This window comes from Podarcis erhardii, assembly GCF_964252035.2.
Source record: "Podarcis erhardii genome assembly, chromosome: 5".
NCBI lineage: Eukaryota > Metazoa > Chordata > Lepidosauria > Squamata > Lacertidae > Podarcis > Podarcis erhardii.
In genome coordinates, this window is record NC_138509.1 from 90,548,503 (window position 1) to 90,564,044 (window position 15,542).

Genomic DNA, 15,542 nt, shown 5'->3' on the forward strand with positions numbered 1-15,542 from the left:
CCAAAAACACACACAAACCCCTCCCACTACACAGTATTAGTGAGCAATAATGCAAATGCGCCATCACTATGTCTACCATAGGAATATATCATGATGTTTAGCTGGTGATACATCACAATGCTGAAAACCAGATAGCGCCCAGCGCTAGTGCTGGCCTATCTGGCCATGACATTCTCATTCAGGGAATCATAGAATCATAAAATCATAGAGTTGGAAGAGACCACAAGGGCCATCGAGTCCAACCCCCTGCCAAGCAGGAAACACCATCAGAGCACTCCTGACATATGGTTGTCAAGCCTCTGCTTAAAGACCTCCAAAGAAGGAGACTCCACCACACTCCTTGGCAGCAAATTCCACTGTCGAACAGCTCTTACTGTCAGGAAGTTCTTCCTAATGTTTAGGTGGAATCTTCTTTCTTGTAGTTTGGAGCCATTGCTCCGTGTCCGCTTCTCTGGAGCAGCAGAAAACAACCTTTCTCCCTCCTCTATGTGACATCCTTTTATATATTTGAACATGGCTATCATATCACCCCTTAACCTCCTCTTCTCCAGGCTAAACATGCCCAGCTCCCTTAGCCGTTCCTCATAAGGCATCGTTTCCAGGCCTTTCACCATTTTGGTTGCCCTCCTCTGGACATGGCAGTCCCTATCTTGCTGTATGGTGATTTTGCACCAGGGGAGACAGAGCAGAGTGCTGTGGCAGTTGCACATAGACAGTTGTTCTCTTTTAGCATGGGAGGGCACATGCACACAGATTAGCAGGAGCCGCTTGCTCTGTTTGCCCAGCTGAGGGAACCAACATAGCTGTTTGAGGTGTGCTCTGTTCCTGTCCAAAGAGCTTTCCTATGTAGGTTGTGGCTGGCAGTGGGGGACCAGAGCACTTGGTAAGCTTTTCTGCTGTTGCCCAATATAAAGTTGTTTTATTATTATTTATTTATTAAATTTGTATACTGCCCTATACCTTTATATCCTGCCTTTTTCCATGATGGGACTTAAAGCAGCTTACGGATAAAAGCAAGAACCACTAAAAACATAGAAAAATTAATCATTAAAATACAATTCAATATTGATAGAACCTAAGCTATAGATATATATAAAATCTGTTTTAAACACACCAATAATTACAATATACAAGTAATTGCAGTAAAAGCAGCAGCACAGCAGACCTTTAATTCCCAAAAGCCTGTTGGAACAAGAAGATATTCCCCTCCATAGACTTGAAGTAGTGGACCATAATAACTTGCCCCCAATCTCTAGAATTAGTTTGATTTCACATTTTTGTCACAGGTTGTGTTTTGATTTTTTAAACGCAGAGTCATTTTTTTCAATCAATAAAAGTCACTGATAACAGAACAGAGTAAGCTTATCGTGCAAAACTTTGATTTAATGCATTAAAAACAAAGTTGTTGTAGCTGTTTTATGCCTTCCAAAAGTTCCCAAAACCTGCATTCACTTGCATGTTTTCAGATCTACGTCAGGATATGTTGACACTTCAAATCATAAGAATCATGGAAAACATCTGGCAAAACCAAGGGCTTGATCTTAGGCAAGTATTCATAAATATTGCTAATGTTACGGTCTGTGTTTTGTTTATCATTCTGCCTGAAGAACAACATATTTGGTTCAAGAGTTTGCAGAAAAATTTAGTTTATTTATTGTAATCAATAACTACCCATTCTACAAATGTTTTAAATTTTCTTCTCTATCTAATCAGTAAGATTGCTGCTTAACGTTGTCATCAATATGCAGTGAATATGTAAATGGCTACAAAATCAAGTATCATCATGATTTAATGTTCTTGCATGTGTCCACTATTTTCCTGGGCTAGGATCCAAAAAGCGACTTTGTACATACACAGTGGGGTATTTTGCATGAGAGAGCAGGCCCATTCCACACCACAAACTGCTTTCCAAACTCCTTTGTATTTAAAAAACGACTTGTCATGTAGCCTTGAGCTGCTGTTCTAGAAGTGCAAGTCCAGTGTTGCCCTGGGGGGCTGGAATTAATTGTGTAGTAGTTCTATAAACCATGGCCCTGCTAGTCATCTATCCAAATGACTTAAATGTTTGATTATTACATAGAGATTTCAGTGCCTGTGTGTTTTGTTTGGTGGCCATTACGATGTCTTTTTTATTTAAAAAACAACTCGCATTGCTCTTCTAGGATGCTGCCTTATGGTTGTTTATCTATTGGCGACTGTGTGGGGCTCATTGAGGTTGTGAGAAATTCACACACAATCATGCAGATCCAGTGCAAAGGTGGCCTTAAAGGAGCACTGCAATTCAACAGCCATACATTACATCAGTGGCTCAAAGACAAGAACAAAGGGGAAATGTGAGTTGACTTTTAATTCCCCCCCCCCCTCTTTTATTCATTCTTTGATGGAAGCCTAAGAATATTTTGGTCCCCTTCTGTTTTAAGCCACAGTATTTTGTGACTGAAGTATGGACATATCCAAAGATTAGATTCAGGCAAGACCTTGTTCATTTCTTGCAGAGCATGTTAATGTTTTCTTGAGACAGCAAGCTCCTATACTATATCACAGGCTGCTTTTAAGTCTGCCAAGTCTCTGAAACAATCTGCTGTGCGATGCAGAAGGACATTCACGTTGCTTGAATAAGTGAAATCCCCAGTGGATGAGTGGCTCACATGGTTTTCTGGATTGTGGCTGCAATGTTTAGTTATGGTTTTTAGGAGGATGAAGTGGTTAGTTCACACCACCTTATAACTGCAGACATTAATGCAGCTATGTTCCTAACTGGTCTTCTCCAGTTTTCTGATGGCAAAATCTGGCCACTGTATTTTCCCATGGTTTTTCACTTCCCCAAGTGGTAGGAAGTTCTAAGTGCAGCTGCTACACTTGCATTGTGAGAAGCAGGTGCTCAGGACTTCTAGTGGCATGGGGGAGCAGACATAAAATAATCTTTAAAGTAGGACCAAGATACCATTCCAAAATGATGCTGTTGGAGCTCCATCCCTTCTTGCCCTCCAGCTACAAGACGACATCAGCCACCAATCAGAAGTACCGTAGGTAGAATGTGTGTGATAGCTGTTACGCACCAAACATCAAAATGTATCATTCCTTATTTAGGCAAGTATCTTTTAGCCTCAGTTCCCATGAAGGAAGCATATTTGCCTGTTAACGATAACACATCACCTATAGAAAAGGTGGAAACTGGTGGTGCATCTAGGAAATCTTGGTCTCTCATCTTAATGGTCTTATAGTGGGCTCTCTGTGGAGTGATGTGTATTACTTCACTTCAAGATTAGTTAAGACAGCCCTGCTGTGTTTGGTGGCTCTCCTGCTCATTTGCTGAGCGGGGCCCTGGATTTCTTCCCAAAACCATGCCTGGAAAGCATCACTGGTGGAAATGTCACCTTGTGCAAAACAATTGCTGATGGATTTGAACGGATTTTCTCATATTGTAACCTATTGTAAAACAAACTGCACTTGAGTGCTGATCTGTTTCTGGGCCAAATTCAAGGTGCTGATTTTAACATTCAAAGTCTTAACCAGCCTGGATCTTGATTATCTGAGGGAATGCCTCCTCCTGTATGAGCCCTATCAACAATTAAGATTTACCACTGAAATCCTGCTAAAGATTTCATCATCTGTTGAGTCTAGATTGGACTCAAAAAGAAAAAGAGCCTCTTCTGTTGTAGCCCCAGATCTTTGGAATGCCAACCCTCAAGAGATTCACATGGCTCCATCTTTAGTTTTCTTCGAAAGACAAGTCAAAACTTTTCATTTGTTTCTTTTCTGCCTTTTGATAGTTAATTTTATAGACTCCACTGTTTTATTTGTGGCATAGATTTGGTTTCAGATTTAGATAAGGTATATTGTTGATTTTTAGCTGTAAAACTATTTTGAAAAGTGACATAAAATGTTTTAAATAAATATACATGTTGAATTCTCCCCCATCCAAAGAGGTGGCTTCCGGGAATACTCATCTACATTGCGTGTCTGAATCGTTTTCTTTTAGAAGTCCTAAACAATGGCACCTGCAATATTTCATGTGTTCTTTGTTCTTAATAGGTATGATGCAGCTATTGATTTGTTTACACGCTCTTGTGCTGGCTATTGTGTGGCTACTTTCATACTGGGAATTGGAGATCGTCACAATAGCAATATCATGGTGAAAGATGATGGGCAGGTAAAAATGTTTACAATGATTATGCCTTTCTATGTGCAGGTATTTGGGCAATGCAGAAGCTTCCTACCATCATGCTTCTTATCTTCAGGAAACACTTTCTGCCTCTGCTTCTGATGAACCTTTTAAGCATCTACCCTAACAGTTCTGTAGGTTGCAGAGGTATTAGGCTAAGGTACATATTCACACTAAACATTGGCCTAAAACACACCCAGTACCCCTGTGCAGCTGTGAATTTCAGTAGCAGTTTTATGGTGGTGCCTTTGGAAAGTCTGTTCCCAATACTGAACTGTTCATTGCACTTCTGAGAAATCCCAGGTTTCTTTGGAACAGTATGAAAGCCTCTGGTGCAGGGCTGTTTTGCATATTGACTCTTAGAATGAAATATCAGATCAATATGCAGGTGGGAATATTCTATTCTCTTGGCTTTCCCAGATTACTAATAACCTAAAAATGCATTTTCTTTAAAGCTGTTTCACATTGATTTCGGACACTTCTTGGATCACAAAAAGAAGAAGTTTGGCTATAAACGAGAGCGTGTGCCATTTGTCTTAACGCAAGATTTCTTGATAGTGATTAGTAAAGGAGCCCAAGAATGTACCAAAACAAGGGAATTTGAAAGGTACGGCATTTTATAGTTGAAGTTTTAATTGAAGTTTAATTGTTATAAACAAATCTTACTATATAATTAATCAGATATTATCTTGAAATGCTGAAGGAAAGGGTGATGTTTCTGCGGGGGGGGGGGGCGTGTGATATTTTGAATGAACTAACTTTTTTATTTTTTTATTGAATTTATATACCACTCTGTACCCGCAGGTCTCAGGCTGGTTCACAGACTATCAGGGCAGTTCACAGAATACAGAACTTTGTCACTGTTACCTTAATTTTATGTGCACAATGTGGCTCACGACTTTCATTCATACGTTATTTTATAAAAAATAATAATTGTAAGGGTTTTGAAATACAACTGGTGTAATAAAGCAAAGACAATGTAATCCTGGGGTGACTGAGAAGGTACACACTTGTTTTTACAGTGTTCTGTAGTGGTTACAGTGTTGGACTAGGACCTGGCTTGGATCAGTCAACATCTCTTAGCCTAACCCAGGCTTCCTCAACCTCGGCCCTCCAGATGTTTTTTGGCCTACATTTCCCATGATCCCTAGCCAGCAGGACCAGTGGTCAGGGATGATGGGAATTGTAGTCTCAAAACAACTGGAGGGCCAAGGTTGAGGAAGCCTGGCCTAACCTACCTCGCAGGGTTGTTGTGAGGATGAAATGGGGAGGAAGAGAACCCATGTACACCAACTTGAGCTCCCTGGAAGAAAAAAGTTGGTATATAAATGTAGTAAGTAAACAGAGAGCTCCCAGAAAAAAATGTCCACATCTAAAGAGCTGCACACATGAGGGTTTTGAAAGCATCGCACACACTCCAAACACATTTTCTCCAAAGAGGTTTTCCCTAAACACCATGGAATAAACCACAAGCCATGGGTGTGGGGTTATTGGTTTGTGTACTGGGGGTTGTTCTTATTTTTATTAGGTATTTTTAGTTTTTATCATGTGTTTTTATGTTGTGAACCACCCTGAGATCTACATATGCAGGGTGGTATACAAATTTAATAAACAATACTCCTAGAACGGGAAATTGGCACGTTCCTCGTCATGTATATCTCAGAACATGTAGCCTATAACCTGTAATAACTGGGGCCTAGCAGAACAGGAAATGCATGACCAATGTGCACAAATTATTTGATTCTGGATTTAGTAGTTTAAAAGGCTTTGTGTCCTTCATTTCCAGGTACTCTACTTTTAAAATGCCTATATTTCCAGAACATCTTTTTTGAGAAAGCTAAATACAGTGAGCGGTATGGTTTTATGTTGAAAAGCATTGCACAAATTATTTTCCTCAATGGGAAAATAGTTTTCTTTAATGCCACATAATAAAGAAATGTTGATAGCCTCATGGCCTTTTCTGTGGATGGCATCTTGGCCTTTTCAACCGTAAAGGTCAACTAGCAGCTGTTTTTATGTACCGTACTCCTTTTGTTTCATGATCCTCAAAAACTGTGGCATAGGTCTGACTGATATATTTTTTTTCTTTTTCTTTTTCTTTTTCTTTCCAAGGTTCCAAGAAATGTGTTATAAAGCTTATCTAGCAATCCGGCAGCATGCCAATCTTTTCATAAACCTCTTTTCCATGATGCTTGGTTCTGGAATGCCAGAACTACAGTCTTTTGATGACATTGCATATATTCGCAAGACTCTTGCATTGGACAAAACAGAGCAGGAAGCGCTGGAGTATTTCATGAAGCAGATGAATGATGCTCATCATGGTGGCTGGACAACAAAAATGGACTGGATCTTTCATACAATCAAGCAACATGCCTTGAACTGAAACAAAAATGAATGTGCTGAAAAACTGATAACCCATTTTGTGGCTGTTTCACTGCACTGTTGGCAGTAAAGCTTGGTTGCATCTTAATTGCACAAACCATGAACAGCATTTGAACTTGCAGCAAGATTAAAAAACAACAACCTCAAAGCTATTTAAATACGTTAAACAGGGTTTCGGAACACTACAGACTGTGTATTACAAATACAACTTTTCCTGTATGTACAGTCATGTTATGCCTTAAGTCCAGGAAGGTATACTTCAGTGATTTGTTTGACTGATTGAGGAATCTGTGCCGAGCATTAAAACCAGTCGTTCACATGTTCCAGTTGGTCTGGTGAAAATTGGGCCCATGTAGGTTTGCAAAAGAAGGAAAGCTTAGCAATATTAATTGCTCCTGAGAGTTTTCCTCTCCCATGAACTCCAGTCAGTAAATTAGAGAAGATCGTGCCTTCATAATGTCAGATATAATTGGTGGGTTTTAGAGTAGCAGTTTTCTCAGTTTTTATTTGACTATTTCAAACAAGTTATTAGGTGTAGATCTTAAGATTCTGCTGGACAGTATTAGTAGGGTTTCAATGATTACCTCTCCCACCACCTCAAAAGTCTGGCTAGTGGGGAGGATTGGGTTTAGCGCAACACTTTCAGATTTGATTTTTTTTTTTCCTAACCTAAACCTCAGTACATTTTTTCATGCATGTTTTTCAGAACCTAAAAAGAGGTGAGTTATTAGAATTAAAGATTATTTTTATAAAGGTTATTTATATAACAGAAGCTATTAATATATAATACTTCCTTACATTGATTTGTCCAGTTTTGTCATTTTAATTCTGTAGATCATTTCTCTTTCTAAGAGCCTACTTGTATAAGCCGCTAGGCTGATGTTGTGGTTTGTAGGATCATATTTAAAGATCCTTGTGCTGTTCTGGGGCATCAGTTGTCCATGTGTTCTTAGACGTGACTCTAAAGCCCTACACCAAGTTCACCTCTGGCAGGAAGGGATTAGGAACTTTCCAACAGGAAGCTTGGTAGAGCAGCATAGGAGCACCCCACTATTTAGTACGCTGTTTAGTTGCACCAGCACAAACTTCTATTCCTGTGGTTGACCCTCTATGACAAGGCTAATTTGTTTGCTTGGAAGCGTTTTTCTGTTGAAATCTGTGGGATCCTTTTCCAAGTAAACACACTTTAAAGACTAGAATGTCCAACACCATTGTCTACAGCTTTCTTAAATTTTGCGTTTAAGTCAAGCAACAACCCTTGCTGAAATTCAAATTTGACTTGGCAGATCAATGGTAATCCTTGGCGTGGGACCAGGTAGATCAGTGGGAATGCAAAGACTTTGACTTTGTCTAAGTGCTCCCAAGGAGCAACATTCTCTTGCAAAACCTCTTTGATTGGCTTTCAATACTCTTGTTCAGCATAATCAGAAGAGAGACTTGCATGGATTGGGAAATGAGGGGAGGGGGAGATGCGTACCCTTCAACCCTCTGCTTTTTCACCCAGTGCTGACACACACAGATTAAGATCAGTTATTGGAAAAGCTTTTGCTTCCACTACTAACTGTTTTTACTTCCAACGGAAGTATAAGCAGAAACTTTTTACTTCCAGTGGAAGTATAAACAGAACGATAACTTGTAACAATGCTTCCAGTGCCAATGTCAGCTCTGGTATTTTAGGGTGGAATGAGGCCCCACTTGTCTTCCTTCAAATACTATCTCAGGCAATACTCTTCAAATGATATGCTGGGCATTTTGTTAATCCTGGACTTTGGAGTCCATCTCTGTCTTAGCCCTCTTTCTTGGACTGTTAAACAGAAGCTGCTTAATTGCAGTAACTAACATACTAGAAAATCACTGTATTTTCAATCCGATCATTAAATGGTCCTTTGTACTGCAAAAGAGACAATAGTCCATAGCATGCAGAGCTAGCAACCAATATTTTATACGTGTGTGTGTGTGTGTGTGTGTGTGTGTACATACATATATATATACATATATATATCTGTATATATCTGTCTTTAAAACAACAAAACTGATACAACTAGCAGAACCATTGGTACAACGTATGTCTTTTTTAATAAGGCCAGGTATTTTGAGCCCGGGATATGTAAGGTGCCATTTCTTCCATATTAATGTTATTGTCTCACAGCATCTGAAAATGTTTCAGAAATTTGGATATTTGAGTTCACTTGCCTTTTCTTCTGTCCTTCAAATCTAGGTATTACTTGGAGTGCAATACCAGTTTGAACATAATTTGCTGACGTTAGGTCATTATAAATAAATTTGTATAGACTTAATGGACAAGAGGCTATGTTTTTTCAGCAAGATAAATATTAAGTAGGCTGCTTGTTGTTGTTGAACTTGAAAGGGGAAAAACCACCCACCATGCTGAGTGTTCTTACTTTGTGGATACAGATTTGCAGCTGCAGAGGTAACATAACTGTTACCAGGCAGCCCTGGTAAAAATTACGAATACACTCTCCTTGAAAACTAGTATCTATACAAATAATGCCAAGTGGGTTTGTAGAATGAAAGCCAAGGCTAGACTGATGGAAATAGGGACATATGAATTATCTGAATTGAGGTGGAGAAGACTGTTAGCCAAAAGTCTTACTGGAACCCAGTCAATGTGCTTGTTTGCTTCTCTATGTTGCCTTGTATATGATTGTCATTCATAGATAGATAGATAGATAGATATGAATGAATGACTCTTAGGCTGTAGTCAACAGTTTTGCAGCTTTTTGGGTTCTGCTCACTTGGGAATAATGATAAACGTAATGCTGTGATATTTTTATAAGAACATAGACCCTGTCTTATAACAAGTCAGTCAATGGATCCACCTAATTCATTAATTTTTATGTGAATAGGCAGCCCTGTCCAGGATTTTTTTTTTATTGTCCTTTCTTGAAACACCAGGGGTTGAACCTGCAAACTTCTGCAGACAAAGCTGAGCAGTGACCCTTTCATAATCCATATCTTACTCCTTTAGCAATTGTAATACATGTATATTTTACCATACAGAATATCATCATCTTTAGTTGTTTTCTAGCACTCCACACTTAAAAAGGTCAGTGAGAAATCTTGTCTGGTTACAGAAGCCTGTGACATCATTTCTGGCAAGCTTTTGTTGTGTTCAGGTGGGTGATTGCAGATTCTACCTTTCAAGACTATGAAGATTAATGTTGGGGTTTTGCGGGGAGGGGAGAATACATAATGTCTGCTGAAGACTTAAACCATTTCAAGGCTTCAAGTGCTGACCACCTAATTCCTGGCTGTATGGTGCCAGCAAGCAGAAGTAGTTAGGAAGGGTATATACAGCTGTTAAAATCTGCTGTTCCATTGATACTTCTGTGGTTGGGTTTGGGCCTTGAATACTGGTATAATGGTCTAAAGATTCAAAACTGGGTTTAGTAAGTACAAATTCAAACAACTTTTACTCTTTAAACACCTTGAAAGAAGCCGGCTTTCTGGGAGTGATACTTGGAGAAGTGAGGGGCTGTTCCCCAACTAATGGTGTTATTTCCCTGTCTTTTGCTTCCCTTTTTCTGAAGATGCTCCTACCACAGCTTCAGTCCACCCACTAAAATTGCTTGGGGACCAATTCTGTTGCCATGAATACCACCTGCTGCACTTCTTCCCTGGCTTGGCAAGTGGACAACCAACTGATAGCCTGCAAAGGGCTGGCCCCTGGCCCAGGGGTCTCCAGTTTTTGACCTGACTAGTAGTTGGCAATGACATACTAGATCATTTTTAAAATGAGAACTGGTTTGTTCCTACAGCTTTCCACATCTTTAGATAAAGAGTAGCCAGTATATGTGGTGAAAAGGAAGTTTTATAAACACGTTTTGCTACGTCAAAATCAAGTGATTTGTCATTACATGGGAAAGACAAGACCATGTATTTTATGTACATGAATGAAAATTAGTTGCAAGTAGTTCACTTGAGATGGGATTGTCCTTCTCTTAGTATTTGCTCTTGTTTTTTAATGGAGAGCCATGTAAACACTTAGGAGCGTCTGCTGGCATTCTCTCTTCCTTATAATCTGCACGCTCAGTGTTTGATCTTTGTATTTTTCTCCAGTTTTAGTGTCTGCACAGGTTGCAGATCATGGCTGGACCCGTCTATACAGAGGGAAAGCAAGAACCATGGTCTCACTCTGAATTCTCCCCCACCCAGCTACTTTTTGCTTTTAAAAATTAAGAGATGGAAGATCTAATCACGATGCTTCATCGCCTCATCCAGTCTGGCCCTAAGCTACCTATTTTCTGATTTGGAGTCATATGTTACATTTTCCAAAACTTCCTTTGCAATAAATGTGATACTCCTTTCTCTCTTTGCTTGTGTAACTGGCTGTAACATATCAAGTAGGCTGGTTGCAGAGATTACGCTTCCCCACCGCTTGAGAGTAACCAACTTACTAGGCATTTAAATGCTGGATGTAAATAATTCCAAAATTAAAATACACACAGAGAGAGATTGGAGGGAATAATCTGAATTTTAAACGATGTTCCAGTGATGAATGAGATCTTGAGTATTACTGAAGAGCTGTAAATAAAAACAACATAATATGAATATTTAAAGTAAAAAGGTAAAGGTACCCCTGCCTGTACGGGCCAGTCTTGCCAGACTCTAGGGTTGTGCGCTCATCTCACTCTATAGGCCAGGAGCCAGCGCTGTCCGCAGACACTTCCGGGTCACGTGGCCAGTGTGACAAGCTGCATCTGGCGAGCCAGCGCAGCACACGGAACGCCGTTTACCTTCCCGCTGGTAAGCGGTCCCTATTTATCTACTTGCACCCGGAGGTCCTTTCGAACTGCTAGGTTGGCAGGCGCTGGGACCGAACGACGGGAGCGCACCCCGCCGCGGGGATTCGAACCACCGACCATGCGATCGGCAAGTCCTAGGCGCTGAGGTTTTACCCACAGCGCCACCCGCGTCCCTAATATTTAAAGTAGGTAACTGCTAATTAATCTGAAAGTAACAAGCTTATTGTGAAACATTTCTACATGTCACATAGTAATGCATAGAGTTGCTGCATTTTTGGCTCCAATTTCCACCTACGCCAGTGCTAATTGACATTTAGCAGCTGTGGAGACTGGTCCATTGGGGCATGTGGGCAACTGCCCCACCAACTACAGTCCGGCCTAAGCCTGCCTTCCTTACATCCAGTCCAGGAGGTACCACTGACTGTCAGCTTCCTTCTCCTTAACCTCAGTCCTACCATTGTAGACGTTAGCAGGGAGGAAGATGTGGGGCGAAACTAGAATTAGTTGCCTCTGGCTCCACCCAAGTCCCAATAGGACTAGCCACCATGACAACCAGACTCAACATCTATTTAGTGTCTTCTGTTTGTTAGGTACTCTATCAAGAGCCCTGCAAGCATGACATGTGGATGAGACGGGTTTGAAAAAGAGGGCAGTGCCATTTAACAACTATAGTAACTGGGGGTTCCAACCGTTGGGGGCCAGTGGGTATATCTGGAATATTGAGCAAGGTCCATGGGTGCCAGTCACAAAATGGCTGTTGTGGGGTGTGTAGAAGCGGCTGAGCCAGTGCACACAGGAACTGAGTCAGAAGAGCAAGCTATCTCCTGCATTGTGGGTTTTAAGGGATATTGACTGTGACCTTTTGCAGGCACAGTAGGAGGTTCTGGTGGGCACCCTGATGTCTGTGGGTGCTGCGTTGTCAATCCCTGACTTTCAGGGACATGAAAAAGGCAATAGAAGATAAAAGATGGACCAGAGTGATTTAATTACAGGTCTTTTTCTTTCTTTTTTGAAGGATGGTCTTGTGGTGAGACTTGAAAGCAGCAGAGGAAGCTAGCCAGAACAACAGAATAGATTTAGAGGTGTGGCCATGGAAGAGTTAAAAGGGAATTGCAGAAGAATATGAATGATCTGAAAGGGGGGGGGATAGCATAAGTGAAGAGAGAAATAAATGGCTATGCTGCTTTTTGGCCAAGAACTCTCAAACCACTGCCCTGCAATCTTGATGGTTAAGATTTTAATAATAACAATGTATGTGCATGGTTACATATAGGGGCTTAAGGGAGGGGTAGTACGTCTGGTGGAAGACACATTATGCTACTTCTGGGGTAGTTTACTGCAGCCTGCACTCTCCTATCACCTGTGGCTTCTAGAAGCTGTCAGCATGTAACAGCAGCCACCTGAACAACAGATTGAGCAGACCCAGAGCTCACCTGATCACCATCTTTGTCACTATAGTGAGATGCATTGTATTTCTATTTGAATTTTAATAAATGTGTCTAATTTTGTGTCTATGAATATAAATTAGCCTATGGAGATTTATGTCCTCTTTCTTTTTTGTAGGGTGAGATTTTCTCTCTTGGAAGATTCGTAAGCGGCCAACCTTTGTGGCTTATATTAGCCCATTTGTAAAACCAGGAAACAGTGATCACAACACACTGCCTTGGATTAAAGTGAAATGAGACTGCAGCATAGAAAGGGGCACTCTGCAGAAGCAAGATTCTCCTGCCATGGCTGTGATGCGATATGAGGCATGTTGTTTCAAAAAGCCCTTTGGCCTTGCATTGTTCTAGCATCAATGATCTAGGTATTACAAATCTGGGTATGTAGATACAAGTGCAGTACTGTATAAGAATGTGTGCAGAATATTTGCCTATTACAAGGAACAGCTTTAACAACTATGAGATGCTCTTAGTGGCCTTGCAGATTCAAGTCTAGCTGCCAAAGCTGGACACTGATCTGACTTCAACACACACCTCCTGCCATTGTTGGCACCTGTCTGTCTTGAGAGACAATGGAGTGTGCCTCTGGGGGTGAAGTCAAACCACTGTGTTAGCAGCACTGAAGTGACTTCCCTGGGCACAAGCCTGGGCAGCCTGTATGAAGCTCCTGGGCTGCCCAGATGACAACACTCCCATTTTGGCCTCACTGATGAGGTCCAAAGGAAAGCAGAGCAATATGTTTGGCACCAGCTTAGTTGCCGGAGGTGTACAAGACGCCATCTAACTTAGGAACTCCGCTCAGGATTTGTGTAGGGTTTACTCCTTAGCCTTTTCTTCTGAAGATATCCCGCATGGCAGCGGAGGTTTAGGATCAAGAGTTTTGATTCTCCTAGATGGGCACCCTTCCCAGGTTGACTAGTCTCATCTGCCCCTCATTTCCCTCTACAGCACGAGCAGAAACCGCCTTCTTGACCGTTGGACCAACTATTGATCTCATCTGCCCAATCTGCCGGAGCCTGTCTTCACATGCAAGGGAAGTCCCTAACTCACTTAGGGGTTGAGACCCATTAGCTACCCTCACTTGGTTTAGCGGGCCAGTTGAAGCCATTCCTGGGGTGTGGCTGCTGTTGCATGCTGGCAGCTTCTAGAAAACACAGGTGAGAGCTGAGTGGAGGGTGGGGGCCAAAGGTGGACAAACTACCTCGGAAGGAGCATGATGTGTCCACCACCAGATGTGCTGCCCCTCCCCTAATGCTCCATACACCACCTGCCATACACTTCAACCAACATTCAGGGATGTGAAATCTAGGTAATGGTCAGGCAACCATCCAATTGCCTTGCACTCATTGGTCAATTAATTCCAACATGCTCTGCAACTATTTACATAATTGCTTCATCTCCTAGGTCCTGGACCAGTAAGGGGGGGATGGAGAATCTGCTTCTGCTGTCCCCTTGTATCTAGATTCCAACTCATTCTAGTAGTCAGTGTTGCTGTTCCTTTAACCTTACCTGATGTGAGCAGAGTGTTCATCTGTGGTGCCAATTCAGAACTTTAGAGCTGCTCGTATTGCCTGGCATGCTGCTCTCTTCACTTCTAAAGCCCTCTCGGGCTGGCCTGACTGATAGACAGCCACCTGAACTTGAACTTCTGGCTCTGTCCCGTCCTGATCTAACAGTAAGTCGCAGCAGAAGAACCCATCTAACAAGCACCTCAGCCAGCGCCGTGCCCGGGCCTCTTGTTCTGCATCCAAACCCGGGTCAGGATCCACCTGCACAATGACCCCAACCAGAGCCACCGGGTTATAGTAGATGCAGTTCTTCAGCTTGTGCAGCATTTCGGCCAGTCGATCCAGTTGGTCCCACGACTTTAAGAAAGGGGCTCTGCACAGGAAGAAGATGAGCTGGGAGTAGATCCTTTCTTGTTGCCTGGAGCAGCCATTTTCAGTCAGGACCTGGGGTCTCTCAGGCCTTTGGCTGGCTGCTTGGTCGCAACAGATCACCGAGCTCGTCACATGGAAAGCTGGGATTGGGAACTTTGCAAACACCTCCTGGCGGAAGGTCTCCACCACTGCCTGGCTTTGTAGCTCCCCAAGCAAGTGCACGTTGCCTCCCATCATAAACTGGAGAGTCACAAATTCCAGCTCCAGCTTTTCCTCGTGGGGAAGGTCAGATCTGGCAACAACAGCCAAGAGGTCCCTGACTAGTTTTAGACCTGCTTCTTGACCTTGGTTGTCCTGTTCTGCCATCTTCCCTTGCCCTCTTCCCGCTTGGTCTGTGATCTCTTCCCAGGATCTCCCAGCCTGCCTCAAGATCTTCCTATGGGTTCCTGTGGTCCACCCTCTGAAGACATCTTGGCTTGCTCTAATTTGCTCAGTATTCCTTTTGGGGGCTTCTGTAGGCTGCTCTACATAATCTTCCTGCCCACCTTGAACCTGCTCCTTGATCTTTGGCCTGGCTCCTCCAGCCATACCTGTGACACACTCATGATCCCTGCCAATCTCTTCTGGGATTTCTTGCGGCATAGCTCCATCCAGCTCAGTGCTCTCTTCCTGTGGTCCTCCTTCCTGTTCTAGAATATTCTCCTGTTCACTTTCCTCCAGCTCTGTGAATTGCTCCTGAAGTGTTCCATCCAGCTGCCTGATGTTCTCCTCAGCATCCCACTCTTGCTCTGTTGCCTCCTCTTGTATTCCTTCCTCCTGCTCCATTCCCCTTAGCTTCCTTCCTCCCCCTGTTCATTTCCCCAGATCCTCCCAACTCTGCTTTCTTGTTGCCTAGTCCTCAGGCAGC

General features: G+C 42.3%; 2 protein-coding genes across 3 annotated transcripts in view; one reads left to right on the forward strand and one right to left on the reverse strand.

Moving 5' to 3' along the window:
• The window catches only part of PIK3CA (phosphatidylinositol-4,5-bisphosphate 3-kinase catalytic subunit alpha), a 41,080-nt gene extending 34,210 nt beyond the window's left edge, over positions 1-6,870 (forward strand). For both annotated transcript variants that reach the window (XM_081862200.1, XM_081862199.1), the window contains exons 18-22: positions 1,467-1,545; positions 2,163-2,333; positions 4,036-4,153; positions 4,621-4,772; positions 6,278-6,870. In XM_081862200.1, coding sequence (XP_081718326.1) covers positions 1,467-1,545; positions 2,163-2,333; positions 4,036-4,153; positions 4,621-4,772; positions 6,278-6,548 — 791 coding nt within the window. In that variant the 3' untranslated portion in view covers positions 6,549-6,870. The remainder of the gene's footprint in view (positions 1-1,466; positions 1,546-2,162; positions 2,334-4,035; positions 4,154-4,620; positions 4,773-6,277) is intronic.
• A 4,153-nt stretch (positions 6,871-11,023) lies between these two features.
• LOC309342267 (uncharacterized protein) lies at positions 11,024-15,542 on the reverse strand. The gene is made up of 2 exons (XM_081862736.1): positions 14,265-15,542; positions 11,024-11,092 (listed from the first exon to the last, which is right to left on the reverse strand). Exon 1 carries the CDS (start codon positions 15,458-15,460, stop codon positions 14,300-14,302), a length of 1,161 nt encoding a protein of 386 aa, XP_081718862.1. The 5' UTR covers positions 15,461-15,542; the 3' UTR covers positions 11,024-11,092; positions 14,265-14,299.

Bases quoted from the DNA above. Each gene is read 5' to 3' on its own strand.
- LOC309342267 (XM_081862736.1), bottom strand. From the start codon at position 15,460: ATGGAGCAGGAGGAAGGAATACAAGAGGAGGCAACAGAGCAAGAGTGG.